Source organism: Yarrowia lipolytica, chromosome 1E (genome assembly GCF_001761485.1).
Source record: "Yarrowia lipolytica chromosome 1E, complete sequence".
Classification (NCBI taxonomy): Eukaryota; Fungi; Ascomycota; class Dipodascomycetes; order Dipodascales; genus Yarrowia; species Yarrowia lipolytica.
The window spans coordinates 226,076-252,875 of NC_090774.1; the positions used below are offsets into that span (position 1 = coordinate 226,076).

The 26,800-nt window shown below is 49.0% G+C and overlaps 17 protein-coding genes and 1 non-coding gene across 18 annotated transcripts; 10 read left to right on the forward strand and 8 right to left on the reverse strand.

Moving 5' to 3' along the window:
* Positions 1-458: 458 nt before the first annotated feature.
* Positions 459-1,298, forward strand: YALI1_E02265g (uncharacterized protein; the record flags this gene model as incomplete). The annotated part of the gene is made up of 2 exons (XM_503427.4): positions 459-495; positions 637-1,298. The coding sequence occupies 2 exons, from the start codon at positions 459-461 to the stop codon at positions 1,296-1,298; spliced, it is 699 nt and encodes a 232-aa protein (XP_503427.4).
* Positions 1,299-1,536: 238 nt separating this feature from the next.
* Positions 1,537-1,608, forward strand: YALI1_E02276r. The gene has a single exon. It is a non-coding gene; the product is annotated as a tRNA-His (tRNA).
* Positions 1,609-1,795: 187 nt separating this feature from the next.
* YALI1_E02287g (uncharacterized protein) lies at positions 1,796-2,698 on the reverse strand (the record flags this gene model as incomplete). The annotated part of the gene is made up of 1 exon (XM_503428.3): positions 1,796-2,698. One exon carries the CDS (start codon positions 2,696-2,698, stop codon positions 1,796-1,798), a length of 903 nt encoding a protein of 300 aa, XP_503428.2.
* A 294-nt stretch (positions 2,699-2,992) lies between these two features.
* YALI1_E02290g (uncharacterized protein) lies at positions 2,993-4,189 on the forward strand (the record flags this gene model as incomplete). The annotated part of the gene is made up of 1 exon (XM_503429.3): positions 2,993-4,189. One exon carries the CDS (start codon positions 2,993-2,995, stop codon positions 4,187-4,189), a length of 1,197 nt encoding a protein of 398 aa, XP_503429.3.
* Positions 4,190-4,340: 151 nt separating this feature from the next.
* YALI1_E02305g (uncharacterized protein) lies at positions 4,341-4,628 on the reverse strand (the record flags this gene model as incomplete). Its single annotated transcript, XM_066094419.2, has 2 exons — positions 4,341-4,431; positions 4,483-4,628. The coding sequence occupies 2 exons, from the start codon at positions 4,626-4,628 to the stop codon at positions 4,341-4,343; spliced, it is 237 nt and encodes a 78-aa protein (XP_065950491.2).
* Positions 4,629-5,683: 1,055 nt separating this feature from the next.
* Positions 5,684-7,501, forward strand: YALI1_E02317g (uncharacterized protein; the record flags this gene model as incomplete). Its single annotated transcript, XM_503430.3, has 1 exon — positions 5,684-7,501. The coding sequence occupies one exon, from the start codon at positions 5,684-5,686 to the stop codon at positions 7,499-7,501; it is 1,818 nt and encodes a 605-aa protein (XP_503430.1).
* A 290-nt stretch (positions 7,502-7,791) lies between these two features.
* Positions 7,792-8,796, reverse strand: YALI1_E02348g (uncharacterized protein; the record flags this gene model as incomplete). The annotated part of the gene is made up of 1 exon (XM_503431.3): positions 7,792-8,796. The coding sequence occupies one exon, from the start codon at positions 8,794-8,796 to the stop codon at positions 7,792-7,794; it is 1,005 nt and encodes a 334-aa protein (XP_503431.1).
* Positions 8,797-9,427: 631 nt separating this feature from the next.
* YALI1_E02355g (uncharacterized protein) lies at positions 9,428-10,468 on the forward strand (the record flags this gene model as incomplete). The annotated part of the gene is made up of 1 exon (XM_503432.3): positions 9,428-10,468. One exon carries the CDS (start codon positions 9,428-9,430, stop codon positions 10,466-10,468), a length of 1,041 nt encoding a protein of 346 aa, XP_503432.3.
* Positions 10,469-10,661: 193 nt separating this feature from the next.
* Positions 10,662-11,171, reverse strand: YALI1_E02372g (uncharacterized protein; the record flags this gene model as incomplete). Its single annotated transcript, XM_503433.3, has 1 exon — positions 10,662-11,171. The coding sequence occupies one exon, from the start codon at positions 11,169-11,171 to the stop codon at positions 10,662-10,664; it is 510 nt and encodes a 169-aa protein (XP_503433.1).
* A 472-nt stretch (positions 11,172-11,643) lies between these two features.
* On the forward strand, positions 11,644-13,389 carry YALI1_E02377g (uncharacterized protein; the record flags this gene model as incomplete). The annotated part of the gene is made up of 1 exon (XM_503434.3): positions 11,644-13,389. The coding sequence occupies one exon, from the start codon at positions 11,644-11,646 to the stop codon at positions 13,387-13,389; it is 1,746 nt and encodes a 581-aa protein (XP_503434.2).
* Positions 13,390-14,068: 679 nt separating this feature from the next.
* On the reverse strand, positions 14,069-15,310 carry YALI1_E02413g (uncharacterized protein; the record flags this gene model as incomplete). Its single annotated transcript, XM_503435.1, has 1 exon — positions 14,069-15,310. The coding sequence occupies one exon, from the start codon at positions 15,308-15,310 to the stop codon at positions 14,069-14,071; it is 1,242 nt and encodes a 413-aa protein (XP_503435.1).
* A 180-nt stretch (positions 15,311-15,490) lies between these two features.
* YALI1_E02415g (mitochondrial 54S ribosomal protein mL60) lies at positions 15,491-15,916 on the forward strand (the record flags this gene model as incomplete). Its single annotated transcript, XM_503436.3, has 2 exons — positions 15,491-15,540; positions 15,628-15,916. 2 exons carry the CDS (start codon positions 15,491-15,493, stop codon positions 15,914-15,916), a joined length of 339 nt encoding a protein of 112 aa, XP_503436.2.
* A 531-nt stretch (positions 15,917-16,447) lies between these two features.
* Positions 16,448-17,182, reverse strand: YALI1_E02432g (uncharacterized protein; the record flags this gene model as incomplete). Its single annotated transcript, XM_503437.3, has 1 exon — positions 16,448-17,182. One exon carries the CDS (start codon positions 17,180-17,182, stop codon positions 16,448-16,450), a length of 735 nt encoding a protein of 244 aa, XP_503437.1.
* A 549-nt stretch (positions 17,183-17,731) lies between these two features.
* YALI1_E02438g (uncharacterized protein) lies at positions 17,732-18,673 on the forward strand (the record flags this gene model as incomplete). Its single annotated transcript, XM_503438.3, has 1 exon — positions 17,732-18,673. One exon carries the CDS (start codon positions 17,732-17,734, stop codon positions 18,671-18,673), a length of 942 nt encoding a protein of 313 aa, XP_503438.3.
* A 150-nt stretch (positions 18,674-18,823) lies between these two features.
* Positions 18,824-19,393, reverse strand: YALI1_E02454g (uncharacterized protein; the record flags this gene model as incomplete). Its single annotated transcript, XM_503439.3, has 1 exon — positions 18,824-19,393. One exon carries the CDS (start codon positions 19,391-19,393, stop codon positions 18,824-18,826), a length of 570 nt encoding a protein of 189 aa, XP_503439.3.
* A 1,430-nt stretch (positions 19,394-20,823) lies between these two features.
* Positions 20,824-21,204, forward strand: YALI1_E02468g (uncharacterized protein; the record flags this gene model as incomplete). Its single annotated transcript, XM_503440.1, has 1 exon — positions 20,824-21,204. The coding sequence occupies one exon, from the start codon at positions 20,824-20,826 to the stop codon at positions 21,202-21,204; it is 381 nt and encodes a 126-aa protein (XP_503440.1).
* An 893-nt stretch (positions 21,205-22,097) lies between these two features.
* YALI1_E02481g (uncharacterized protein) lies at positions 22,098-25,346 on the forward strand (the record flags this gene model as incomplete). Its single annotated transcript, XM_503441.3, has 1 exon — positions 22,098-25,346. One exon carries the CDS (start codon positions 22,098-22,100, stop codon positions 25,344-25,346), a length of 3,249 nt encoding a protein of 1,082 aa, XP_503441.3.
* Positions 25,347-26,281: 935 nt separating this feature from the next.
* On the reverse strand, positions 26,282-26,590 carry YALI1_E02525g (uncharacterized protein; the record flags this gene model as incomplete). Its single annotated transcript, XM_068282893.1, has 2 exons — positions 26,282-26,427; positions 26,473-26,590. The coding sequence occupies 2 exons, from the start codon at positions 26,588-26,590 to the stop codon at positions 26,282-26,284; spliced, it is 264 nt and encodes an 87-aa protein (XP_068138994.1).
* Positions 26,591-26,800: the final 210 nt, after the last annotated feature.

Below are 26,800 nucleotides of genomic sequence, written 5' to 3' on the forward strand. Positions count from 1 at the left end.
CATAGCAGATGCGACATCGCTAAGGTGTTCATGTCACATGAAACCGTACCACTACAGACTTGCCCTCTCATCTACTTGTACTTCCACCTGCTTGCACAATGGAAGCTTAGATTAGCTCAGGTTTTTGCTGTTTTCGGCCAATTCAACCCAAAAAGGAAAGTGGAAGTCTGCAACTGAGCCAGGTATACAGCACCGAGAGGGCGTCAAGACTAAAGATAAATAACCGACCCAGAAGGTGTTCCGAGTCTTCCCCCTCTGTCTCCAATCTTCGCCTGTTCCTGCGTGGCTGCATTTATGCATTCTTTTTCACAGTCCAAACAATCTCCACCCTCAACTCTAAGTTTAGGCTTTGCATTGTTGACCAAGGACGGCTGAAACATAATTCTCGTTCCTGAAAATACAGTCGGCCACCACCTCCATCTGTACCAGTCCCACGGTGCCCACGCGCGCAGAGAATCATGTCCGCCCAGACCGAACGCCGAATTATTGGTGATGGTGAGTAAACGACTCGCGAGACAGAGGAGCGGCTATACAGAAGGATCGTGTAACAGAGGATGCTACCTTGACACTACCATATCGACAATATCAGAAAGTGTTTCAACGACTGGCTCAACCTCTCAACTCCACCTAACACAGACTACAACCACGCCACGGATGGCGAGTACAAGAAGCTCCGTGACATGGCTCACAAGGAGTACGAGCGACGAAAGGAGCTGTCACAGAAGAGTCAGCAGGCCTACAAGAGCGGAGACGGCGCTGGAGCCAAGCAGCTGAGTGAGGAGGCAAAGAAGCACGGTGAAAAGATGGACCAATACAACCGACAGGCTGCCGAGTACGTTTTCCGAGAAAACAACACAGACTCCGCCCACGACGAGATCGATCTCCACGGTCTGTATGTGGAAGAAGCCGAGGAGTTTCTGGGACAGAGAATCCAGGCAGCCATGCAGAGAGGTGATCCTGTTGTCAAGGCCATTGTAGGAAAGGGTCTTCATTCTTCTGGAGGAGTGGCTAAGATTAAGCCTGCCGTTGAGAAGCTGTGCAACGAGCACCGACTGCGTCATCACATCGACCCCAAGAACGCGGGAGTCATGATAATTGAGCTGCCCAATGGACCCCAGCAGCCTGGACAAGTGTACCAGCAGCCCGGACCTCAGCAGCAGCCTCATTACCAGCAGCAGCAGCACCAGGGCAACTACCAGGGCAACCAGTACCACCAGCAGCAGCAGCAGGGCCAGGGAAAGAACGACAACCTTCTTGTCAACATTCTTTGTTTCTGTATTAACAAGTTTTTGAAGTAGAAGGGATGATAAGGGGAAACCGGACATTTGGAGGATAGGATCATAGAATAATGCAATTGTGTAACATATAATCATATCATGAGTACATTTTCCTTTGCTTGAGAATTGAAATAATATCAGTAGGCCTTGGATCTCTAGGGAATGGACATTTTCAAGTCTTACAACATACACTCATAACCTGTTTTTTATCGCGTTTTTCAGATAGTAGATGCCACGTTCATAAAAAACCTAAATAGGCGCCATCATAGTATAGTGGTTAGTACACCACGTTGTGGCCGTGGAAACCTCAGTTCGATTCTGGGTGATGGCATTATTTTTTGTTTGTGTGGACTTGAACTTGGTACAATATTATCCATTGGGCCAAGTTGTTTTTGAGACCAACCGCTTGAACTCCTAATTATCCACATTTTTGACTATGTACACTTCTATTTTAACATTATACAGTTAGTTCTTTTTATAAGCCCGCGGCTCCGTTTATCCTACTCTGTATCAGTTGTCTATTCATCAAAGTTCTTCTCAAGGAACTCAATGAACAGCGGAATGATTCTGTCATCGCCGAGTGCTCTCATCTTATTGAGAGTCACAAACTGACGCCTCATACGTTGCAGTTCAGGAAGACTGACAGCATCTATAGGCAGCTGAAGACTGTGATTACCACCATCTAGCTTCACGAGACCTCCAACATTGTCTCTTTGGATATCAAGGATCTCGCTGACAATGGTCTGGGTCTTCTTATCAAGCTCATAGAGGTAGTCAGTAGACGTGGCAGGCTTTAGCACAGTTGCCTGGTTGGGTTTTAGAACCTTTCGGTGAACCAAAGCATTCCACATTTCCTCACCAGAGATGTCTTTGTCAATATGAGGAATGGTAAAGAGAGGAGAATCCCACTTGTTCGCTCCATTCGGCTCTTCATATCTGAATACTAGGGCGTCAAAGAGATCGTCCTCCCACTTGTTGGGGTGAATTGAATTGTATTCCTTGCAAACATCAACGGGAGCACCCACATGTGCCACTCCATAGTTGGTAGCCACGGCCTTTGCTTCACACCACAGCTGGTATCTGAATCCTTTGATATATGTCATGTTGTCGAGAATGACGATGGTGTTTTTGGAAACCAACCGTTTAACAGCAGATATTTGCTCGCCACGGGTCATTTTTTCAGTCCGGCTCTCCTTGTACGAGTCTTTGCTCAGTCCCAGAGACTCATCATTGATCACCTCCACTGTCAGATTCGACCCTGTCTCCTGGATCTTCTTCTCGAAGTAGTCCTTTATTTGCATGGCTCGGGTTGTCTTACCCGCGGAAGGGTATCCTGTGATCAAGAGAAGAGGCATGTCGCAAGTTGACGTGTGTGATAATTGTGTGGAGAAGTGTGTGTGAGAGAAGATGCTCTTGAGCATTTGATTTTTTAGAGTTCCTTTCCACTGATTGATGTGAAATGGGGAGGCGTTATATTGGGCCTAGTAATCGATGATTTGAGTCAAATTTCGAGTTAAGAAACTAAAGCAGAAAACAAATACTACTTTAATATTGTCTTCTTTCTTTCAAAATCTCTATAAAATCTGTTATGTGCACATTTTGTCATCTCTCCGATATACTGTACAAGCTCTTCGCCAACTTTAATGAATTTTATGTGCATCTGATGCAGACTTTCAAGCATCGGTGTACGCCACTACCACATTACACATATCACCATGAGGGAATACCAAGTCAATATGGCTGCGAGTATTTGCCGTTGCGGCGCGGAATTACTCACCAGAAGAGGCATCCGAATGCTATCTACCTCGACAGTGGCTACACAGAGCAGATCAGGAAGCCCAACAGACACCCAAAAGCGACCAAACAAGATATCGCAAGAGAAACAGGACAAACCCAAGTCGCTATTTGTCCCTAGAACATCTTTCGACCCAGTTCAAGTTTCAACTTCAAACTTTACACATTTCCACAAAGAGTTCCTCAAGAAGGGCATGTCCATGCATCCTCATCTCACTCTGGAGTTGAGAGACGCTAGGGCACCACTGAGCACAGGAAACGTGCTCCTTTCCAACTCGTTTTCGTCAGCAATTGGATCAAACAGACTCTATCTGTATTCCAAGAGTGACGCCTCCCTTCTGGATGATGAGACTCTCAAACAATGGCACCCTCAGGGCAATTATCTCCAGATTGATTGCCGATCTAGACAAGCAGCAGTCAAAATCATGAAGTACGCAGCCACAGTGTTCCAGAAAATCGACCCTCCACCGCCAGTGGGGTTCAATATGTTGATTTGTGGCATGCCTAATGTGGGAAAGAGTACTCTGGTGAACACTATGAGACGGTTGGTGGTAGAAAAGACAAATGATTGGAAGATGCAGGGGAAGAAGCGATCTGTGGCCCCCGTTGGACAGCAGGCGGGCGTCACCAGAGCTCTGTCTAACCGAATCAAGGTATGCGACAGCCCTAACATCTTTGTGTTTGATTCCCCAGGTCTGTTCATGCCAAGTATTGCCAACAGTGAGACTATGATCAAGCTCGCCCTTCTCAAGTGCATCAAGGAGAGTCTTGTTGATCCTATCGTTCAGGCTGACTACCTCTTGTACGCACTCAACAGAGATGATCCCAAGAGTTACCGTGATCTGTGTCCTCCCACCAACGATATCAACGATATTCTTGTTGCACTGCGGCGCAAGTGGCGGTCAACTCCTAACCAGGACGCTGGAACTGCTCTGCGGTGGATCAACGAGTGGGTCAGCGGAAAAAAAGGTAAGGTCATGCTCGACGCAGCTACTCCTGAGGCGTTTGACACGTACAATCAGAAGGAAAGTGAACGAATGCGAGCGTGGATGGTCAAGTTCCAACAACGAGGCAAGGAGAAGGGTGGAAACCGAGCCAGTAAAATCTTCCGCGCATAAAGGTCCTACAGACTACTTAAAACCAAAGTGTATATAGTACCATAAGTAATTATTATTTGTATATATATTAACATGGATGCTTGGGTGTGCTTTTCCGACACTGTATAAATATGGGGTGGGTTGACTGTGTTGAGACGCGTAATAGCTTTAGTTACTCCTCATACTCAGACTCCATCATCTTTTCCTCTGCCTGGCCAGCCTGAAACGTCTCATTTTCGAAAGCGGCATGTGCTGACATGAATCTCGTGGTTAGCATTGGCTTGTGGGCTCCTTCATATGTCTCAAATACTCACATTGACGCGTGAAGAATGCCGAGTTCTCTGATGTGCAATGCTTGTTCTGTGGTCCGTTCCATGAGGTTGCTCATGTCAACCAGATTAGCCTCAAGCTGCGCGAGCTGCGACTTGAGCTGGGTCATTTGACGGTCTCTTGTTGTCATGGCTGAAGTTGTGTGCGAGGCGTGTTTGAAGGCGAGTCTCAGAATGTTTAAAACGGTGTTTAGATGAACGTTCATGCATGAATGCTGCATAGTGGAGGCCATACGAACAGAGAGAGTAGTTGAGGTGATCTGTCACCAAATCCTGTCAAATGGTAATCACGGGCCGAAAATTATAAAGTGTACCGGACTAGAAACTCCCTCAACCACTCCCGTGACCTCAACCATACCAATAGATCCTCGTTCAACGTACCTTATCGAACTGTAATCAAGGGTAAGGGTAACATAACTACAGCAACAATGCGTGGCAAATGTGTGGGGATCCTTGTCAACCGTCTAAACCGTCTTCGACATTTCACAATCATCTCTAGCAGCTCTTGTCACACTCTTCGAAAGACAAAGCTGATCTAGGGACATTCAAACATAAAGTGCTTTCCAACTTCCATCCCAAAATGAGCCTCCAGCAGTTGGGCTATACTCCTCGAGGCAACAAGACGTTCCAGACCCAGGCAGAGGTCAATGAATACCTTGACAACCACGCCGCTTCTTCTCTGGTAAAGATTGAGGGTCTCGACGGTCTGTACATTGTCGATGACAACAATACTGTCCATGGCTCTCTTGGACTCAACCTGGCCAAAGAGTATGCTGGAGCCAAGTTTGAGCTCAAGTCCAGTCCTATCATTGAGAAGTCTTCCGATCTCGGGCTTGATACTCCTCTTGATTAGGGGATTGTGTGGTGCCACAGCTAACTATATGACGACTAGCGAAGCATACTACAGTATGTACACCTACGATCAATGGTGATTTGAGTCCTACACAACTGAGTAGGACACTTGTACGTTTTATATAGATTCGAATCTCAATATTTTGAATTGGACTGTTATTCACTAATAGGCGAGTTTTGTTCGTAATGCTATGAGTACTGTAGTGCTGCATGTACATTGCCACCATACAACACATGTTATGAGCAGATAAGGTTACAGTTTTACAGTTCGAAATTTTTCTCGATATTGCATGAAAGGCGTAAAAAATTGGAACACACTCCTAATTGCACAATCATGGGTCTGACCAAGAAGGAAAAAGTCGAAAAGAAAGCCCGAAGCGTGGTGAAGGGCAAGGCCGATAAGAAGGCCAAGGTCGAGAAGCCCTCGTCCAAGCCCGCCAAGTCCGCCAAGCCCTCCAAGTCCAAGGACGAGGTTGATGAGCTCGATGATGAGTTCGATGAGGTTGAGGGTCTCCTTGAGAAGGGAGACGTTGAGGAGGAAGACGAGGAGGAGACCAACGGAAATGAGGACTCCGAGATGAGCGATGACGATGAAAAGGACGTCGAAATCGAGGAGGAAGATGACGGAGAGGGCTCTGATCTCGAGGAAGAGGAGTCCACTGCCGTTGTCACTACTGCGCCCGCTGACGCTGAGGTTGTCCACATTGCCTCAGACGCCGAGCGAAAGCCATTCAGCACAATTCCTCTGTCTGAGAACACCATGCAGAGTCTGAAGGACATGGGATTTGAGACCATGACTCCAGTCCAGGAGAAGACCATCCCTCCTCTGCTTGCTGGCCGAGATGTTTTGGGAGCTGCCAAGACCGGATCCGGTAAGACTCTGGCATTCCTGATTCCCGCCATCGAGATGCTGCGGAAACTCAAGTTCAAGCCTCGAAACGGTACTGGTGTGATTGTGGTGTCTCCCACCCGAGAGCTGGCCCTCCAGATCTACGGAGTGGCTCGAGATCTCATGGCTAACCACTCCCAGACCCTTGGCATTGTGATTGGTGGAAATAACCGACGACAGGAGGAAGAGAAGCTCAACAAGGGAGTCAACCTGCTGGTGTGTACCCCCGGTCGACTTCTCGATCATCTGCAGAACTCCCAGGGCTTTGTCTTCAAGAACCTCAAGGCTCTTATTATCGATGAGGCCGACCGAATTCTCGAGATCGGTTTCGAGCAAGAAATGAAGGAGATTATCAAGATTCTCCCCAAGGAGCGACAGTCCATGCTCTTCTCAGCCACACAGACCACCAAGGTCGAGGATCTGGCCCGAATTTCGCTCAAGAAGGGTCCCCTCTACCTTAACGTCGACGAACACAACGTCAGCTCCACCGCCGAGGGTCTCGAGCAGGGCTACGTTGTGTGCGATTCTGACAAGCGGTTCCTGCTGCTGTTCTCCTTCCTGAAGCGAAACGCAGGCAAGAAGATCATTGTCTTCCTTTCGTCTTGTAACTCGGTCAAGTTCTACGGAGAGCTGCTCAACTACATCGATCTGCCCGTTCTCGATCTGCACGGCAAGCAGAAGCAGCAGAAACGAACCAACACTTTCTTCGAGTTCATTAACGCCAAGCAGGGAGTTCTAATCTGCACTGATGTGGCTGCACGAGGTCTGGATATTCCCAAGGTTGACTGGATTATCCAGTTCGATCCTCCGGATGATCCCCGAGACTACATTCACCGAGTCGGACGAACTGCCCGAGGTTCTGCCTCCGGAAAGTCCATCATGTTCCTGACCCCCTCCGAGCTTGGCTTCCTGCGATACCTCAAGGCTGCCAAGGTGCCTCTCAACGAGTACGAGTTCCCCAACAAGAAGATTGCCAACGTGCAGAGCCAGCTGGAGAAGCTCATCTCGTCCAACTACTGGCTCAACACCTCTGCCAAGGACGGATATCGAGCCTATCTGCAAGCATACGCCTCGCACCACCTCAAGACCGTCTACCAGATCGACAAGCTCGATCTGGTCAAGGTGGCCAAGTCCTTCGGTTTCAATGTGCCTCCCAAGGTGAACATTTCCATTGGAGCTTCCGGTAAGGGCGCCAAGAGCATCAAGGGTAAGGACAACCACAAGAAGAGAGGTGGACCCGGCGGAAAGAAGTTCACACGGTAGATTGCATAATAGATAGTGGATAAGGAAAGTAATAAAACGACATTAGAACGAATTATGAGTGGTGCATGGCAATAGAAGTATATCTGTACAATTCAAATACGCTTAGCTGAGAATTACTTGTCAGTACTGGTTCCAGTATTTGTAAGGAGTACCTGTACATTAGTATGTATACATACTTAGATATACCAATGCATTGATGTTAGTGTTTAATATGAGATCTCAAATGTTCGGTTGGCCAGCCCGATGATGCGTGTAGCCGTATTATGCGATTATAATTGTCCTTCAAGGTCCTAAACCGCTGCCATTTCCCGTCCGTCACCCTCCAGCCACCTGGCTGGAATGCGCTCAAGGAACTTCTGTCCGTAAGCATTGGAAAAGTAGTCTTCTGCAGCAGGTACGACTGGAAAGGGAAGGAACCAAATGAGTGGGTTGGTTCCAAAAACCTGTCTCCAGTTCTTTGCAAAGCCTTGGTCGAACGGCAGCGGGTCCTCTTCTCGCAGAGGTTGGATGATTCTCTTGCCTTCATATCTGAAGTTGACTAGAACCATGTCTCCCTGTTTTCTTCCGAGACCCTCCATGGCGGTAAGGTTCCGACACACTCCCCAGAAGCTCTGGAGACACACAGAGGTGCAGAATGCGGCCCAGGCACCTGTGAGAATCAGAAGAGCTATGATGTTTCCGTTAGGAATAGAGTCAGGCGCGCCCCTGTCGCGTCTGTATTGGCCCATTCTAGGGGTGAAAACAGCTGTCGTCACCAATGTGTAGATCAAGTATGTCGAGAACAAGGTCGTGTACTGTAGGAAGATCTTGTAGTTGTGTTGTCCGATCACTGTGCCCACCCAGAAACACATGTGGTCCATCTTGGGGACACAGTGTCCCACAATAGCCGAGTGGTGTGTTCGGTCCGGTTTGTGTGTCTGGCATTCTGAGCACCATTTGGGCATTCCCCAACCATCGCAGATGTAAGTATCTGGCAGCTTGGGGTTGATCTGCCTTGATACTATAGCCTGAGCCTTTTCGTCCACCACTTCTGATCCTGGAATGAAAATTTGCAAAGGTGACACTCCAGTCACCTTTCCAGGGCCAACAATGACGACGGCGGCCCAGTAGATGAAAACCAGTGTCTTGAGAATGCAATAGACAATCAGGAGAGCCAGCCCTGCCCGGTAGCCCATGTGGTGGTAGAGGTTCCAGCAGAGAATGTAGCAATATGCGTAGGTGCCATATCCCAGGAGTCCGAGAATTACGCCTGGGAAAACGATTCGCAGTGCCTGTCTGAACGCTGCTCTGTTCATTTCATGGTCAAGTGTGCTGGATAAGATGATGAGAATGTAGACAAGGTTCCTGGTGTAAACAACTCTATTGCCAACTGAACACGGGAGCAACCGCACCTTAGGAAGGTCGTACTTGCGGGGTATGAGTGATGTGAGCGGGGTTTTACCAAGTCAGATTCTGAGAACCCACCGGCAAGCCTTTTTGGAAGAATCTGGACAACTCCAAGGAGATTACAGACTGAGTGGCAATTCACCTTTGTAGAGAGACTTCCATGAGCTACCCCTATAGCTACTTAGAGATCGCTGAGTCTTATTTTGAAAGACTTACGGTTGAGACGTGGTAATGAGGCGTTTTAGCCAAAAAGATTTTACCAGAATGACACACAATATCGCATGAGTGATTTTTCAAACTAATCATCATACGAGTAGATACAGTACACACTGTCGTACTGTACGTACCTATAACACATTCCATCTTCAAGCTGCATGTTCTCAGCGTTTATGCATCTGGTTTAGAGCTCAGCGGTTGTCAGGCTAAACTCCCAAATCAAGTTGGGTTTGCTTGCAGCTCATCCAGGTGCTCTTTGGAGCTTATTAGACGGTCAACTTGGCACGATATCATCATCACACCTCCACCACAACAGCTATCAATATGAGTGAAGATGGGGATATATGCCCGATCTGCAAATCCTCGCGGTACCTCAACCCGGATATGAAATTTCTAGTCAATCCTCAATGTTACCACAAAATGTGCGAATCGTGTGTGGATCGACTTTTTGCCTACGGCCCAGTGACATGCCCTCACAATGGCTGCGAAAAGATTTTGCGAAAGAACAAGTTCAAGACCCAGATCTTCGAGGATGTGGCTGTCGAGAAGGAGGTCGATGTACGCCAACGGGTCATGTCGGTCATGAACAAACGAGAAGACGAGTTCGACACGCTGAACGACTACAACGCATATCTGGAAAAGATTGAAGACAGCATCTTCACGCTGTTGAATGGAACCGCTGACGAAAAGGACGCATTGACCAAGGAGATAGAAGCATACGAAAAGGAACATAAGGCCGAGATCATTGCCAACAACAAGCTCCGAGACGAGGAGGACAAGTATGAGCAGCAGAAGGAGGACTGGATGAAGGAACAGAGAAAGGCAAACTACCTCATGGCTGTGGAGGAACAAAGGGCAGCTCAGGAGGATAAGGAGGCTGCCAAGCGAGAACTGGTTCATCAGCTCGCCACTTCCAACAAGGATGCCTCTTCCATCGAGCAGAATGTCCAGAAGACAGCTCTCAAACGATCCTCAGCTCGAACAGTCAACTTCCAACCCATGCCTACATCTCGGTACTTTGAGAAGGTCAAGAAGGAAAGCTCGAAGCCCGAGACGCCCTTCACACCCTTCAACGGTGACAGGCAGATTCCCGCGCTGTTTGAGGTACAGGACCATTACGACGACAAGGTCATCGAGCCTCTGGCCCATGACATTCAGCATCAGGCCGGAGGTTTCACTCTCAAGGCAGCATACGCAAGAATTCTCCAACAGGCCTTTTTTGGTCTAGGTGTGGATGTTCAGACCGAGCTGTTGGCTGAAGAGAATGGCAACAGCAACGGCACAGCAGTACCTGTCAAGACAGAAGAAGACCCGGTCAAGCTGGAAGAGCCATCGATACAGGTCAAGGTGGAATCCACGGTATAACAACAGTATTTATATGCATTATATTTGAACAACAATGAAGTATTTATGACTTGTGTATACTACTTGTAGCAGGTAATTGTACTTATAGCCACGGTACCTGTACAGTAATCAGCTAATAGAATGGTGTTTATACAATGCATTTGTTATGGTTGCCCAAGTTTGTTTTCATAAATACGACCGTCCGCGGCTCCATCTAGCTGAATCCACGTAGCAGAAGAGCTCCAATGGCTGCAGTCTCCACCTGAGCTCTATCATCTAGAGAGACTGTTCCTGGTAACTTGTATACCTTCTTGACGAGCTTGATATCTGTGTTCTTGGCAATCTGCTCGTCAGTAAAGGGCTCTTCGGTTCCCTCAACCAGCTTCGTGTACTCTCCTCCGCCAATCTTGACAGCCACAATGTTTGTGGTATCGTCCTGAATTCCAAATCTCCTTAGAGAGTCCATGATGTTGTTATTCCCTCCCAGACAGAACAGCACCTCTGAGTGTACGTTTTTTGTCTTCATGGAGCCGGCTTCCTGATCGGAAACGGCTCTGTAGACGGCTGCGAGCAGATGCTTGGACGAAAGCAATGTGTTGGCATTAATGAAAGCCACCTGGTAGTCGGGGTTACCGCTTAACAGCTCGTTTCGAATCTGGCCGGCATTCTTGACGTCTGAAAAGTAGGAGATGGCAATCTCCTGGTCGAACTGGGGAAACTTCATGTTGTGGCAGTGAATCACACGATCTGACTAACGTAATGCTTTTGAAGAGTTCGGGTATAGGATAGTCTGGAATTTGATACTCAGCTGTGTGGATTCCAGATACTGGTACTCGTAGGATTTTCCTGCAGATGGTGGAAGATAAACTTCGGAGGTCTTACCACAAGTAAGACGGTGGTTGGTACGTGGGATATATGTGCTGTATTGTGAAAGAAGGGGTTCTACAGACAGCGATTGTTTATGAAACATTCCAGTTGATTTATTAAGCAGCACAAATTTCAAAATTTGCCTCAACTATTGACAGGTATCATTCTACTTGTACAAGTACGTAATGTACAATCATCCTGCCACCACTCCTTCACTCTCCTATTAATAACTCTATCTTCGGTGCTGCATACATCTCCCAGTTGGATACATAAACAGCATCCATCTAAACACCTCAGCACCAATTGTATAATGATTTCTCCAGGTGAGTATGCCAGAGATCCCCGTAAGAAGCCCACTAACGCCAGTTAAAACCTCCGTGGCTTCTCCGGCCACCACCAAGGGAGTTGCCGTGCATCTCTCCTACAACCCCAAGACCAACGAGGTGGCTTACGCCAACACCAAGGCAGTGCTTCTGGTGAATCTCGACAAGCCCAACGAGGCTCGGCAGTTCAATGGCCACATTGCGCCAACCACCGTCGCCAAGTTCTCTCCTTCAGGCTTCTATGTCTGCTCCGGCGATCAGGCTGGCAACGTCAAGGTCTGGGACCCTGTCTCTTTCAACATCAAGTACGAAGCCAAGATCGGCAATGGTCGAATCAACGATCTCAACTGGGATGCTGACTCTCAGCGAATCATTGCTGTGGGCGACGGCACAGAGAGATACGGTCATTGCTTCACTTTCGACACTGGTAACACTGTCGGAGAGATCTCTGGTCACGGAGCTCAGGTCAATGCTGTCGCCATCAAACCCGTTAGACCCTACCGAGCTGCTACCGTCGGCGATGATGCCACTCTCGTCTTCTACAAGGGTCCTCCCTTCAAGTTCGACCACACCGTTAAGCAGCAGCACAGCAACTACATCCACGACGTTGCTTTTTCCCCTGATGGAAAGTGGCTTGTTTCGGTTGGAGCTGACAGAAAGGCCGTTCTTTATAACCAGGATGGTGAGCCCGTCAAGACTATTGACGCACATGGCGGCTCCATTTACTCCGTCTCCTGGGCCCAGGATTCCACCCACTTCGCTACCGCCTCTGCAGACAACACTGTCAAGGTCTTTGATGTCGAGGGTAAAGAGATTGACACATTCAAGTTTGACCAGTTCCAGGTCGGTGTAGTCTGGGCTGGCGATTCCCTTGTGTCAGTTGGACTGGACGGCACCCTGTCCTTCTCCTCTGTGAGCATAGATGCCCTGTCCAAGCTGTCTTTGACTGAGTCCAAGGTCATTGCCCACCAGCAGCCCATTTCTGCTGTCGAGACTCTCAAGGGCAAGATATACTCTGGCTCTGTTGACGGATCCATTCTCGAGTGGACCGGTGACAAGGCCTCTCCTTCTGACGCCTCCCACTCTACTTACATTGTCTCTCTCAGTGACTGTGATGGAAGCCTGGCATCAGTTGCTTGGGATGATACTTACAAGCTCAACAACACAGTCTACTCGATCGGCACCCAGCCCAAGGCTGCCGATTCTCGAGGTTCTCTCTCTGCCATCGTGACTGAGAACACTCTGCACATCCTTGATAGCGGTAAGCTTGTCAAGAAGGTTTCTATTGATCGGGGCTCTGCTGTTGCTATTGCTGACCAGGTTGTTGTGGGATCTAAGTCGGGAGAGCTCTCTGTCTACTCTACAACCGGTGAGAAACAGTTTGATCTCCCTCCTCTTCGTGCTGCTGCCACAAAGCTTGCTCTTAGTGAAAATGGTAACCTTCTTGCTGCTGGCGAGTCCACTGGTAAGATTATCCTATACGACCTTTCAACTAAGTCTGTTGTCACCTCTCGATGGACCTTCCACACCGCTCAGATCAACGATATTGACTGGCTTGGAAACGAGTACATTGCCTCTGTTTCTCTGGACACAAACATTTACATTTACTCCGTCAAGACCCCCATGAAGAACCTCAAGTCTCTGAACGCTCACAAGGAGGGAGCCACCGCAGTGCGATGGCTGGCAAACAACGAAATCGTCACTGGTGGTGCTGATGCTGTTCTCAAGTGGTGGTCTGTTGAGCTTAGCTAAAGGACATAACACTGTACAAGTACAAGTAGACGAAATTCATGAATCAATGCAACACACTATTATTATATATGCTTGTCTCGAAGACTAAGCCATGCATGTCTAAGTATAAACGATTAGCGCGTCTACTTGTAGCTCATGACTATGCAGGTTTCTACTGTAATTAAACTATAAATACAAGTACATACTGTATGTACTGTAGCCTTGTATTCTATGTATTTGTTAGGACACAGGCCCGGACTTCGGTTGGTTTGTGGTTTGACAGGTAATGCCGGCGACTTGCCTATGGCAAGTCGTTGAGCAAATACTCGTGTTGAAAGGGTCAATAATCGATATCCTAAATATATGGGAAATGAGAGCTATATATAATAATGGCACCGGACCAACTGACGGATCTGTAACTCGGCGGTCGAGTCCTGGGGGACTCGATCGACCCCTACGGTAGTGGGTCTTTGACCGGAAGGGTGACTACAAGGATCCCCAATAGAGAGTTGACAGATAATCAAGCACCGACGACTGTCGACGGTCCTTATGCCACAGGCACAAGAAACACCAAAAGAAGATCGTTTCCTAACAGGCGACCATCATAGTAAAACAGCACGAGAGCGCTGACGACCAACAGTCTTCTGGTGCTAAGCTTAAAATACTGAATAAATCGATTTGTATGTATGTATGTATGTTGTTATCGGTCGCCCATGTATTTGAGGTACTGAGGAAGACAGTTTTCAGGCATCAGAGAATCCTTGAGATCGTCTGTGGTGAATCGACCAGGCTTGCATCCATGACACTTTTTGGACTTGGGGCAATTGAAATAGGGGAAGTGGTAATATCCAATGTCCTTGAACCAATGGATTTGTGACTGGTTAGCAAATAGTCCTGCGCCGACAGAGTGCACGGGAGCATCTCCCCATCTCTCGTAAAAGAACCCTCCCTGTTTATCCAGATGCTCAAACCATTGGGCGTATGCATCGCCCCTGAAGAACTTCAGAGACGCGATTTCAAAGTTGGACCAGAAATGGCAAGTGGAGTATCCGCCAGCCTGGGCGTTCCAGTCTGGTCTGCTGGGGTTCAGCAAGAATTGCATGGCATTGTCTTTGTGCAGATACTCCTTGTTCTTCATCAAGAAGGATTTAGTTTCCGGCCATAGGGTGGCAACGGTTTTGGGGTTGTCAAACAATGCAATGGTGAAGCCATACACCTTGTCATTGTCCTCCATGTATGCAAATACATCGTAGTCGATGTCACAATAGTATTGGGTGTCGGGTTCAACGCGCCAGTACCAGTCATAATCGTCCATGGCCTTGTGCTTGTAGAACATACCCGAGTTCCATCTGCACATCTTGTGGTAGGAGTCCATGGCACCATATCGTACACCAGCATCTTCCAGCTTCTTGCCGGCCTTCTTGGCCTTGTCCTTGTCGATCCATCTGGGGGCGTCCCAGTCCTTCTTTTCAATCAGCTCAAACTTGACTTCAGAGTCAGTCTGTTCGCGCACCTTTTCCTTGAACTCGTCGGTGAACTCTTCATCATTGAAAAAGATCCAAGGGTAGCCGAATTTGTGATTGAATGTGTCCTCGACCTGCACCATGGCATCCACAATACCGTCCAGCTCTTTGTTTCGAACAAGAGAGATAAGAGCGGCTTTAGTTCGCCGCGTGTCAGTGGCGCGAACAAGAGGCTTGGCACTGACAGGCTCGTCCACCTCTTCAAGCAGGGGATTGTTCTTCGGCGTTAAGTCCTCTTTTGGTTCCGTATATTGCAGGAATGCATCGTTGGGTTGCTTGTAGATGCTCTCCTCTTTCAAGAAGTCCGCATGTGTTCTGGTCCAGTCATCTTGTAACGAGAAGTAGATCAGGAACACGAGCAGACCGAGCGAAGCCGTCACCAGCAGCAGGAATAGTCTTCTGACTATCAGCGGGGTCATATTGTTAGGATGTGGTCCTGTCTCAATCGATTATAGTTAATAAACCTGTCGCGACACGCGAACACTAATCTAGTGTGGGCGTTGTAAATATGTCCCAACCAGGAATCGAACTGCGGGATGGAAAATTCCTCTTCCATACTTGGTGAGAACACAGATACAGAACACACACCTCATCACACAATGTTTGGGCCTTTTCGACAGTCTATGGTCACCTTTGGTGGCTACGTCCAGTGAGTATCATATATGAGCGACACGAATGAAAGTGTTGCCTAGCTATGCGGGATTTTCCAGCCACTCAAACATCATCTAACCATCAGCAAGCAGCGATACCGATGGAGATTGTCTCCTACACAGAAGGCTGGCCAGCGAAAGCGAATGAAGGCCGTCGACTCAGTCATGGATGTTCTGCGATCTAGCATGGAGAAGCTCGGCGTCACTCCCAAGTTCCTCATCAAGGCTGAGACCGAGTGCCCTCCTTCTTCGGCCATGCTCCCCAAGGACAAGTACACCGTTTTCAGCAAGAACCACAAGGGTTACCGAAAATCCGTTCACCGGGTGCCCAACTTCACCAAGACTACCAACCGAAAGAATCCCCTTGGTTTCTAAAATCCCAACTATTGGCCCTATACACTTGTACATATTAAATTATCTGGTATGATGGGAAGATCCAGCTGTGGATCCGAGTGCTGAGATTAAAGGGAAGTAATGTTATTCATTGAAAGTACAAGTACGTAGTACTGTACAAGTCATTGTAGTGTAGCTAGTTCGTAGATTTTAGTTACAAATACTATAATGTTTCCGCTCTATCCGTAACACTTCTGTGTATTTGCATGTGGTAACAAATCTTTTGGAGCAAAATTAAAGAGATGGTATACTGACATGATTGTGTTGATATTAAGCTGATGTTACTGTAGAGGTGAGAACACACTACAAGTACAAGTACAAGAATTGGTAAGAAACTATGGTTATGCGACCAGCACCCTCCACTATTGTACATCTCTCGCAGTAGCTACAAGTAGGGCGCATACTGTAGCATATCAATTTGCTACAAGTACCGACTTCACTCTGCTCTCATTATGTAATTATAAATTAATCGTCTATTTAAGTAATGCTCATATGACCCAGCCAACATTTTTTTCACTTCTTTCGCTCAGCCTTCCACTTGTAGCTGACATTTCCATCCTTGACCACCTTCTCCTTCTCGCCTCCCTTAGCAAGTTCTCGATCCAGATCCAGACGATGCTCCACGATCGCCAGCTCTCGCTCACGCTCGATGTGAGCAGCCAACTTCTTCAGTCGAGAAACTCGTTCTTTGTTGATGCCCTCGTCAAGTTCCTGTGCATGAGTCTGCTTCTGTTCCAGCTGGTCCAGCTTCAGACGGTTCTCTCTCTTGTTCAGCAGAGTCTTGTCAGTCTTGAAGTATTCAGCGGGATCAAACTCCTCCTGCTCCTTCTCTGAGTTGACAAAAATGGTATGCTTGCCTGTAGCCTTGGGCATAAGTTCAGCTTGCATTCTCTCAATAACTCGCAGCTCCTTCAGTCGCATGGTTCGCACATAGGTAGCATCTTGAGTCTGCAGCAGCTTCTTGGCATCGGCACTGAGCTCTCGCTCAGCTACATCCAAAGGGTTCTCCTTGTAACCAATACCATGTTCATCGGTCTTGGTGCTATGCATTCCGAAGTAGAACTCATCGGGGTTTCTCTCCTTGGCCTTCTTTCGCAGCAGCTTGAGCTTTGCTTCCTTGGCATGGTAATTTTCAGCTCGAAGCTTGTAATCCTTCTTCTTTTCCAGCAAGCCGAGGTGCCGTCGCTCGGCGATTTGGCTTCGCTCTCTGTGCTGTTTCTTTTGGATATTGTGGACGAGTCGAGCCATGGTGTGTGTCAGATGTGTAAATACTTCAACAAGATTATTTTGGCGATATGCAGGCAGAAATTTATTTAAGGTTGAGTCACGTGATATATGGAGCAGGAAGATATAGGAGCTATAGATGTATATCAGAAGATGTTGGTGGCAAAGAAACTAAAAAATAATAATAAATGAACTTGAATCCTCTGTTTGAGGACTTTTCTATTACTTGCGCTTGAAAGTTCCCTAACAAACTGGTCATCGTGCATTGTTAGTTAGTATCTACAATTGTAGTTGTACCCAGAGGGTATCATAGTTGAGAATTTGTCAACTCCATAATTTTAGTAAAGAGGCTAGAAAACAAATTGGACCTTTTGAGTGCTTATATACACATCTCTACGTGATGAATAGACCCGTTACTCACTCTCTAGAACCCACCACCATCGTATCTAGCGGCTTTTCATTAACCCCATTTCGCCACCACTAACTTAATAATTACAATCTGCATGCAGCGAGCATGCCTACAAGTAGGATTGCAAGTTAACACCCCACCACCAACGCGCCATAGCTAGTCCCATGTCATTTCAAGAAAGATGTATGGAACTCAAGCAGATTCTCAACTTTGATGTTGACATTTTCACAGCCATTATTATTGGCCTTGCTGCGCAACGACCCGTCAGAATCCACACTCACCATCCTGATGTTGTGGAGAAGTGCGCTCTTGTGGTGGCAGCCAACATTCTAGGCTACGACCAGAGACTACTTTACCGTTGCGACGCAGACGCTGATGTCGACCACTTTTTAAATGGAGTCAGTGACTGGAGAGAGTCTGCTCAAACCGACAAACAACTTATGCCATTTCTCATCCTGAGAAACGTTGCATCGTTATCGAACGAGTGTCAGGCTCTACTGCTGGAGATTCTGCAAACAGGAAAGACAACTTACAGAGGTGTCACATATTCGAAACCACCGGGTTTTTTGTTACTTTCAGTGTCTAAAAGTGATGTCTACATGTTCGAATACCTGAGGGATGAGTTCTTCGTCTACCATGAGTGTCACGTCGACGGTGAGGTGAATATCGCACAACTAATTGAGAGCATATCGGAGGAAAAGACTGCTTCACCGCCATTGATGACTGCTGCCGATATCAAGAAGCTACACGACAAGGCGGCCCAGGTGTCGATAGTGGCCGAGCTGCAACGATACATGCAAGACATTATCGTCCATATTCGGTGCCACCGGGTGGTTGCTAGGGCTATAAAACCCAAGGCAGCAAGAGACTTCACTCTTTTCGTGCGCCACATGTGCGTGCTCAATGATTCAGACTTCGCAACCCCATCGGTGATTGCAGTCGCCGCTCGAAAGTTACTACCAAGCTCTGTGCACATTGCTTCGCCGGAATTCGAACCTTCTCTAGCCTACGGAAGTGATTATAAGCTCATTGAGGAATACATCACATCGTGGGATGGAGCACTCGTTGTGGAAGATGTCTTGAATCGGGTCAAGGCACCCGTTTAAGCCTAACTTTGACCCTCAGCACTTGCCGGTCCCCGAAACCCATACTCTCAGCATACTAACAATTCCCCACACCATATAGAAGTTCATGAAATGTATATAAATAATCTGTTACTGTCCTAACTCTCCCCGCTTTGCGGTAAGTCGGTTTGTTCACAACTTGTCCCAAATGTAGTTTGTGATGAAGAATCCACTGTACTCCTTGACGTTGAGATCCAGGGTGGCCACGTTTGAGGTTGTGTTAGATCTGATCATGCATTTTGTGTACTTCTCAGGCTTCTCTGCGTCGAAAGTGACACCTAGGGTTCGGAACAGCTTGAGCTGTAGGGCTGCAGACGAGTCGTTCTCCACTGCAGACTCGATGGGCTGCTGGCTTTCCTTTTCCACGAGCTCGAGCTCGGCATTCAGCTTCGAGGTCGCTGCTTGCGTGGCATTCAGAGTCTCCTCGAGATCATTGATGGCACGCGCCAGGCGCATCTTCTCGCGTTCCAGCTCATGCACATGTTGGGTTCTTTCGCTTGTTGTGGAGTCTCCGGCGACCGATTCCTGGCACAGATCTCTCTGTCGGATCTGATCTTGTAACTTGTCACGCGCCTCCGCTAACTTTGCCTCGCGAAACAGCGACAGCCGTGTGATATCGACTGACACTCGTTCTGTAGACGCGATCTCTTCATTGGTGCTGAATGACTTGGCCACGTCACGTAGCAGGTCGATGGGGTCCATTTTTGGTATGTGTGTAGCGAGTAAGTGTAGAGTGAGCTCTTTGGGAGGGCTTCTGGGTATTTTCCACCGCGCTGTTTAGCTGCTGTGAGTGTTGTTTTGGTTCTGTATATTTGGCGGATTAAGTTCGACGAGCAGCCGATTGTACATTCACAATAGAAATCGTAGAGTCTATTCTGACTGTAGGTGCTTGTCCTCCACAACATGTGGAGAGGCTGAAATGCCTCGCTGACATACCCGTATTCGCCGCAAGAACAATGGAAAGCAGGTGCAATTACGTATATTGCATCACAAGACCTCTTTGTTGATGAGACAAGCCACGTGCTAGAGTCGTGGCTGGTCCTCCGTCTCAGATCGATGAGCGTATTGCTGCAAGTCAAATTGATTGCTATTGCGAACATAGAATGAATTTTATTTGCCGAATCAATTGAGACTACTGTACTTGTGATTGTATAGTTTCATACTTGTACATACACTGGAGGCTGCCCCATATTCTGCTGCTGCCTGGTCTTCGCACAGCTGGGTCAGTATGTACGTATTACATACATACTGTATTCAGTAGTTCCAAAGACTTGTGCAGCCAAGAGAGAAACCCACACACACCAGCAATGGCTCAGGGACAAGGACCACTGGGATCTCCTCGGGTTTCTGAAAATCAGGAACCAGAAGGAAACTCTTTCCTGTGTTTACGCACCCCACGGGCTGTAGGTTGCGTTGCTCTTCCACAAGATTTCATAGTCGTACATGTCAGCAGTAATGAAGCGTGGCTGTGCGGACAAGCGAAGTGACGTTGGTGGTCAAAAGGAGTAAAGGTGGCAATGTTCCTCACAAAGACGAACAGGAACAATGTCCTGGTCTAAAGCTTCAGTGCAAGTTACTGTAATGGGTGGGGCTTCCAAAAATAGTTACACATATGACGCGTTATACCCAGTGATCTGTGAAGAAACCCAGTGGAGCTTTATTGGCCACACTAGTAGAGAGCTGAACAAAACAATGTCTGGAGGGTTGACTTGGTAGTGAGTTCATTAGTACAGTATGTACCGGTGCAGTTGCTGGCAACTTTTGGGTTATGACTAGTATTAGCTAGAAGGGGGGAGGTGTGCCTTGTATCGGGTTTGTCAAGTGCAGCGAGATCGCTGCACCAACAAATGCCGCATACCGTATATGACTCGTATTCCATATCTATTGTCTCACGGTTGCCGTTTGACAATTCCTTTCTGAAAGCGAGCAACCCGTTACACCTCGGAGTCAGCAAAGAAACCCAGGAACTCTATAACATTAAACTTCTCCCCAAACTTTTCCAATATCTGACAGCAGTCAACAGATCACCCTAAACGACCAGACACGACTCGAAAGCAGGCTATTATCACAACGGCCCGCCAAGACCAGTACGATATCCGTATTATACCCTATCTCCCTTTACATCTTTCAACATGCTTCCCGAGCACGGCTTTGAGCACGACCAGCCCACCAACCCCCTTCACTCCAACGATGTGTACCCCCAAAAGTCGGGTGCTGTGCCTCTGTGGTTCCTGTCTCCTAAGGAAGAGAACGAGGTTCGGGAGGAGACCCGAAGACTAGCACGAATTGCATGCGCCGATGTGCTCAAGGTCTTTAGCGATTGCACAAAGGGCAGAACCGTGTCCATGCTGTGGGCCTGTCGAATCGAAAAGGCCAACATGATGGAGTGTATGGCTTCACACTCCACCATGGAGGACTTTGACAGGGCTCGAGATGAGTTCGTTCAAAAGAAAGCTGACGCTATGGCTGAGAACAAGGAACGTCTGGCGCGGGAACGAACCAAGTCTAACTAGGGTGAGACACCAGCTCACAGAAAGCTGCAGAAACCCCACTTTACCGAGCCACAGTAGCCCTGCTTCTACACGACCAACCGACCTATCTCCACTATTGTTGCCTACTTGTAGATATATGACCGACAGGCACTCTTTTTTTTGACGGCACGACTTGGTCCACTGACCAGCTTTAACTCCATGGGCACGTCTCTCATTTCATTTGTACATAGCAATATATTCCCCAGAGCATAAATCAGATGGTTGTAAGCATATTACGATTGCGTCAAAACCCCAAGAGATAGTGTGGTGCCGAATCTAAACGTCTCATCTCTGAATCTGTGAATGCCATATCTCGACCAATTGTCAAGGCTTGGGCGACATACAGAGACTCTACAGAGAGCATTAGATATAGTGTTCAATCTCACACCGTATTAAATCCATCTCCTTTCTGTTCTTCGAGAACAATCTCAACTTTTCGTTTCATATTCATGGTTGCCTTTTTGCATATGGTATTTCTTTCTCATCCATGATTGCTATTGCGTCCCAAACTCTGGGCCATTGTTACGTCATCTGATCTGCATATCTACAGCTTTGGTCCATGCATGTGGTACATTGGGAAAACCTCCGAATATCGCTCAGCGGTCTAGCACTGACAATTGATTAGGAAATCATCCAAATATTTTTTCAATCTACAATTCAGAGCCTCAGAATTGTTCTGTAGAAATCACGAAGCGGTTGACTCAAACAAGAAGCTATGGCAGCCTCCATAGCAGCACTCACATTTACCTTGCTATGCGTTACCTTGGACACCTCTAACTCAATTTTTGGCTTGCTACAACTCCACCTGCTCTGTGTGTATATAAAGGCCATTGAAGTCGCTATGGACGTCCTCATACAAACTACTACTATTCACAATGCCCAACATTATTGATAAAGCAAAGGAGGTTTTCTCCTCTTCAAAGAACGATGCTACCACTGAAGCTGACAAGGCCGAGAACCTGCCTTCTAAGGCTGGACAGGAGGTCAAGTCGCAAGGCCAGACCGAGCTGAAGAACGCAGAGGGTAAGGTTACCGACGCCGCTGGCACCAAGGGCAAGCTTGCCCAGGCTGCTGGCCCTGGCGGTGCCAAGAACCTTGGTGAGGGCGAGCTGAAGAACCTCGAGGGTCAGATTCCTGGCCAGGCTGGTCAGTACGTCGGTGGAGGAAAGGGCGGTGAGGCTGCTGGAATTGCTGCCGGTGCCGCTGGAGTTGGTGGAGCTGGTGCTGCTGGCTCTGCCGGCCATGGCTCTCAGACTGGTACCACCGGTACCACTGGTCAGACTGGATACGGCTCTCAGACCGGTACCACCGGTACCACTGGTACCACTGGACAGACAGGATACGGATCTCAGACTGGCTCTACTGGCACTACTGGCCAGTCCGGTTATGGCTCTCAGACTGGTGCCACTGGCACTACCGGCCAGACTGGCTACGGCTCTTCTGGTGCTGCAGGTTCTACCGGCCAGCCCGGTTACAGCTCCACCGGCCAGGCTGAGTCCGCTTACGGTTCTGCTGGCTCCCACGGTACCACTGGATCTAACACTACTGGCACTGGCTCTCACGTCCATGGTGCCACTCAGCCTGGTCAGGGTCAGTCTCTTGGCCAGGAGGTGAAGTCTCATGTTCCCGGTACTGCTGAGCACTCTGCCTCTCAAGGATCTCACAACGTCGGCTCTGGCACCGCTGGTGCTACTGGCGCGGGAGTTGGAGCTGGCACTGGATACGCTGCTGGTTCTGGCTCGCACGGTGCTTCTACTGGGCAGACCGGATACGGCTCTTCTGCAACTGGCACACACGGTGCTTCCACTGGAGCTGCTGGTACTAACACTGCTGGTGGCGCTCAGTACGACAACCCTGAGCAGGTCCTTAGCGGCCAGGGCACCCAGGGTACTCAGGGTTCCCACACTAGCCACACTGGTCACCACGGCCACCACCACGGCCACCACGGTTCTGGTGCAGCCACTGGAGCTGCTACCGGAGCTGCTGCAGGTACTGGTGCTGGATACGCAGGCCAGACAGGTTCTGCTGGTACGCACGGTGCTTCTTCCACTGGCCAGACTGGTTACGGATCTTCTTCCACCGGCCAGACCGGCTCCACTGGCGCACGTGGCACCCATGAGTCTCTCGGCGAGAAGGCCTACGATGCCAAGACTGATGCTAAGTCCCACATCCCCGGCACTTCCGAGCACTCTGCCACTCACGGCCACTCTACCGGAACTCACGGCGCTTCTACTGGCTCCTCCGGTGTCCAGGGCCAGGGTATCTCTGGTACTCACGGTGCTTCCGGCTCTTTCGCTCCTACTCACACCAACCACAATGTGACCACTGGCCCCGAGGGTGTCGAGCACCACATTCACCACCACCACCACCACCTCGAGGGTGACGCTGCTGGTGCTGGTGTCGGTGCTGGTGCTGGTGCTGCCACTGGCTCTCACGGTACTCACGGTGCTTCCACAGGTGCTACTGGTGCCTCCAGCCAGCCCGGTTACTCCAAGGGCGATTCCACTCATAAGCACGGCTCTCACTCTCAGAGTGGTTACGATCATTCTTCTTCCAAGGATCAGTACCCTGCTCAGGGCAAGCAGTACTCTCACACCACTCACGACGACACCCGAGGTCTTAACTCTTCGTCCTCTTCCGAGCCCGTTCAAGGAACTGGATACAAGAGCAGCTCTTCTGGACCTGCTGTTGGCGGTGGAAAGTACTCTTCCAATCCTTCTGCCCACTCCATTGGCGGTGACTTCGCCAACGTCGGTAACCCCAGTGCTAACCACGCCACCACTGGCGAGAAGCTCCGAGGTGAGACTGATGACATCACCCGTGGTGTCTCTGGTGTGAACCTCCGAGGCAACGAGGCTGCCACTGGCGCTGGACTTGCTGGTGCCACTGGCTACGCCAAGAAGGTCGAGGATGGATCTGCTCCTTACCCCGGTACAACCGGCGAGCCTACTTCCGAGTACGCCCACACCGGCACTCACGGATCTCGTGGAAACACCACCGGAGCTACTGGTACCCATTCTGGAACCACTACTGATGAAGCTGGCAACGAGACCATTGGTGAGCGAATCTCCAACGCCGCTTCTGCTGTTTCTGCTGCGGTTTTCGGCACTGGTGAGGAGCAGGGTAACACCCACACTGCCAACTCCACCGCCCCTGGTGCCTACAACCAGTCTGGCACCACCGGTACTCACGGTACTACTGGCCAGACCGGTTACGGATCTTCCACCACCGGTCAACCTGGCTATGGATCCACCGCTGGTACCACTGGCCAGTACGGTTCTTCCACTGGTCCTCATGGCACCAACGAGACTCTTGGTGACAAGGCCTACGAGGCTAAGACTGATGCCAAGTCCCACATTCCTGGTACTACCGAGCACTCTGCTACTCACGGCACTCATGGTACTCACCACGGAAACACTGCTGGCGTTACTGGTGCTGGTGCTGGTGCCGGTGCTGGTGCCGGATATGCCGCTGGCCAGCAGGGTCAGGGACAGTACGGCCAGCAGGGTCAGGGACAGTACGGCCAGCAGGGTCAGGGACAGTACGGCCAGCAGGGTCAGGGACAGGGCCAGTCTTTCGTCGAGACTGCTAAGTCCTACATCCCCGGAACTGAGGAGAATATTGCTTCCAAGCAGGAGCAGGAGTACACCCAGGGCCAGCCCGGTCAGTACTCTCAGGGCCAGACCGGCCACTCTCAGGGCCAGAGACCGGCCAGTTACTCTCAGGGCCAGACCGGCCAGTTACTCTCAGGGCCAGGACTGGCCAGCACTCTCAGGGCCAGACTGGCCAGCACTCTCAGGGCCAGCGAGGTCAGCAGGGCTCCGGTGCTGTTGAGACCGCCAAGTCCTACGTCCCCGGCACTGATGAGCACGCGGCTTCTAAGGACCAGTCCAAGGGCCAGTCCGGAGAGCACGACTCTCACAAGGGGGGTTCCTCCGTTCTCGCCACTGGAGACGACAAGGAGTCCAAGAACCTCCGAAAGGCCCAGGAGGAAGCTATCAAGCAGCCTCTGCCCACTCTCAAGGGTACTGACGTTGCTGTTGAAGCCGAGCGAGCTCAGCAGGGTCAGCACATCAACTACAACCAGGCTTCTGGTGACCCCTCTGACTCCAAGTCAACCATGATCATCCGAGATGGTCTTGGACCCCAGGAGGACATCGAGGGCCCCGTCGGTGCCGGACACGCCAAGGTTGAGGAGGAGTCCACCAAGGGTGCCGGTGAGCCTTCTCTCGACGCCACCGCTGCTCGAGTGTAAGCAGTATACACTTTCCTTTTTTATTAATAGTTGAATGAATGTATGTTAAAAAACAGTTGTTGAAAAGCTGCTCGTAGTACAGTTCATTGTACTGGTACCGTGGAGTACGTACACGGTACACTTGTGTCTACTACGAGTACAGTACAGGTACAAGAACATACTTGTAGCTCTATGTACAAGTACCAGCACAGTATGTACATAGTGTATCTTTGGTATTTGACGACGGGCTACAAGCGGGTACTCGTACTTGAAACCGATTGCAGCTGATGGTATGTTCCGGTATCTGATGGCCTGTTTCGGTATCTGATTGGGGTCTCTCAGTCGTTGGTATTGGAGGCTGTGCTGCAAGTCGATGTGTTCTTGCAGAAAAAGGTGATTCAGGCGGATTTGAATGAGTACATACAGTTAAAACCGCCAACCATTGGGTCCACTTACAGTTAGTAGACCATTCAAATATATTACATGTATAGAAACATACCAACCTGGCAATTACTGTCCATATGAACCCCTTCACCATCGTACCAAACGAACATTTGTTTTCCCTCGTTTCTTTGACGTAACCATACAAGTGACGGACAATCTTAATGTGCTCATTACTCTGTAGCAAGTCCCAATGGGTGTCTATAATGACACTCGGGTACAGTTACCCACGCAGGGTGGGAGTACAGTATACAGTACTGTGTGTTGTACAGTACATCTTCGTCTTGCGCTGTACTTGTGAACAGTTTCTGAGTGCTATTTTTTGATCATCCAAATTCCTAAACATGATAAACTACAAGCAGGACCTCGTCATCGAGTGACATTTCAACGCTCAAGACCACATGCCACGGCAGTCTCCAGAGTGCGTTTGAGATGCGGATTACCACTTAACAGTGCATCAATGAGGCTGTGATTTGAACCTGGCTCGCTGCTACCCAAGTTTCCCGCAACGTAATCGCGCAAGGTCTTTCCTAAAACCCGCGGATAGAGGGAATTAGGAGTTTAGGGAAAAGAACGGGCCAAATTCGAAAGTGAAGTCTCGAAAAGCATAACTCCGGTGTGTAAACTCCGAAGAAGTATAATCCTGCGACAATAAGCCCCGAGACGGAATATACACCGGTTAATATGGGTCATGAGACACCAATCGAGTATTGAAGTGAAGGGAAAAAATCGGGCTGTGTATGCCCTCCAATTTTCTGGTCTTCAGCTTCTCTGTCCATTCGTTATATCCGAAAATAACTCGGCTCCGCCTCCCCCCATTGGGAGAAACCCTATGCGTTAAATGTCGCACGGACAAAGAAGCTTATCGTTGCCAGCCACCGCAGCAATTTGAATATCAAGCTA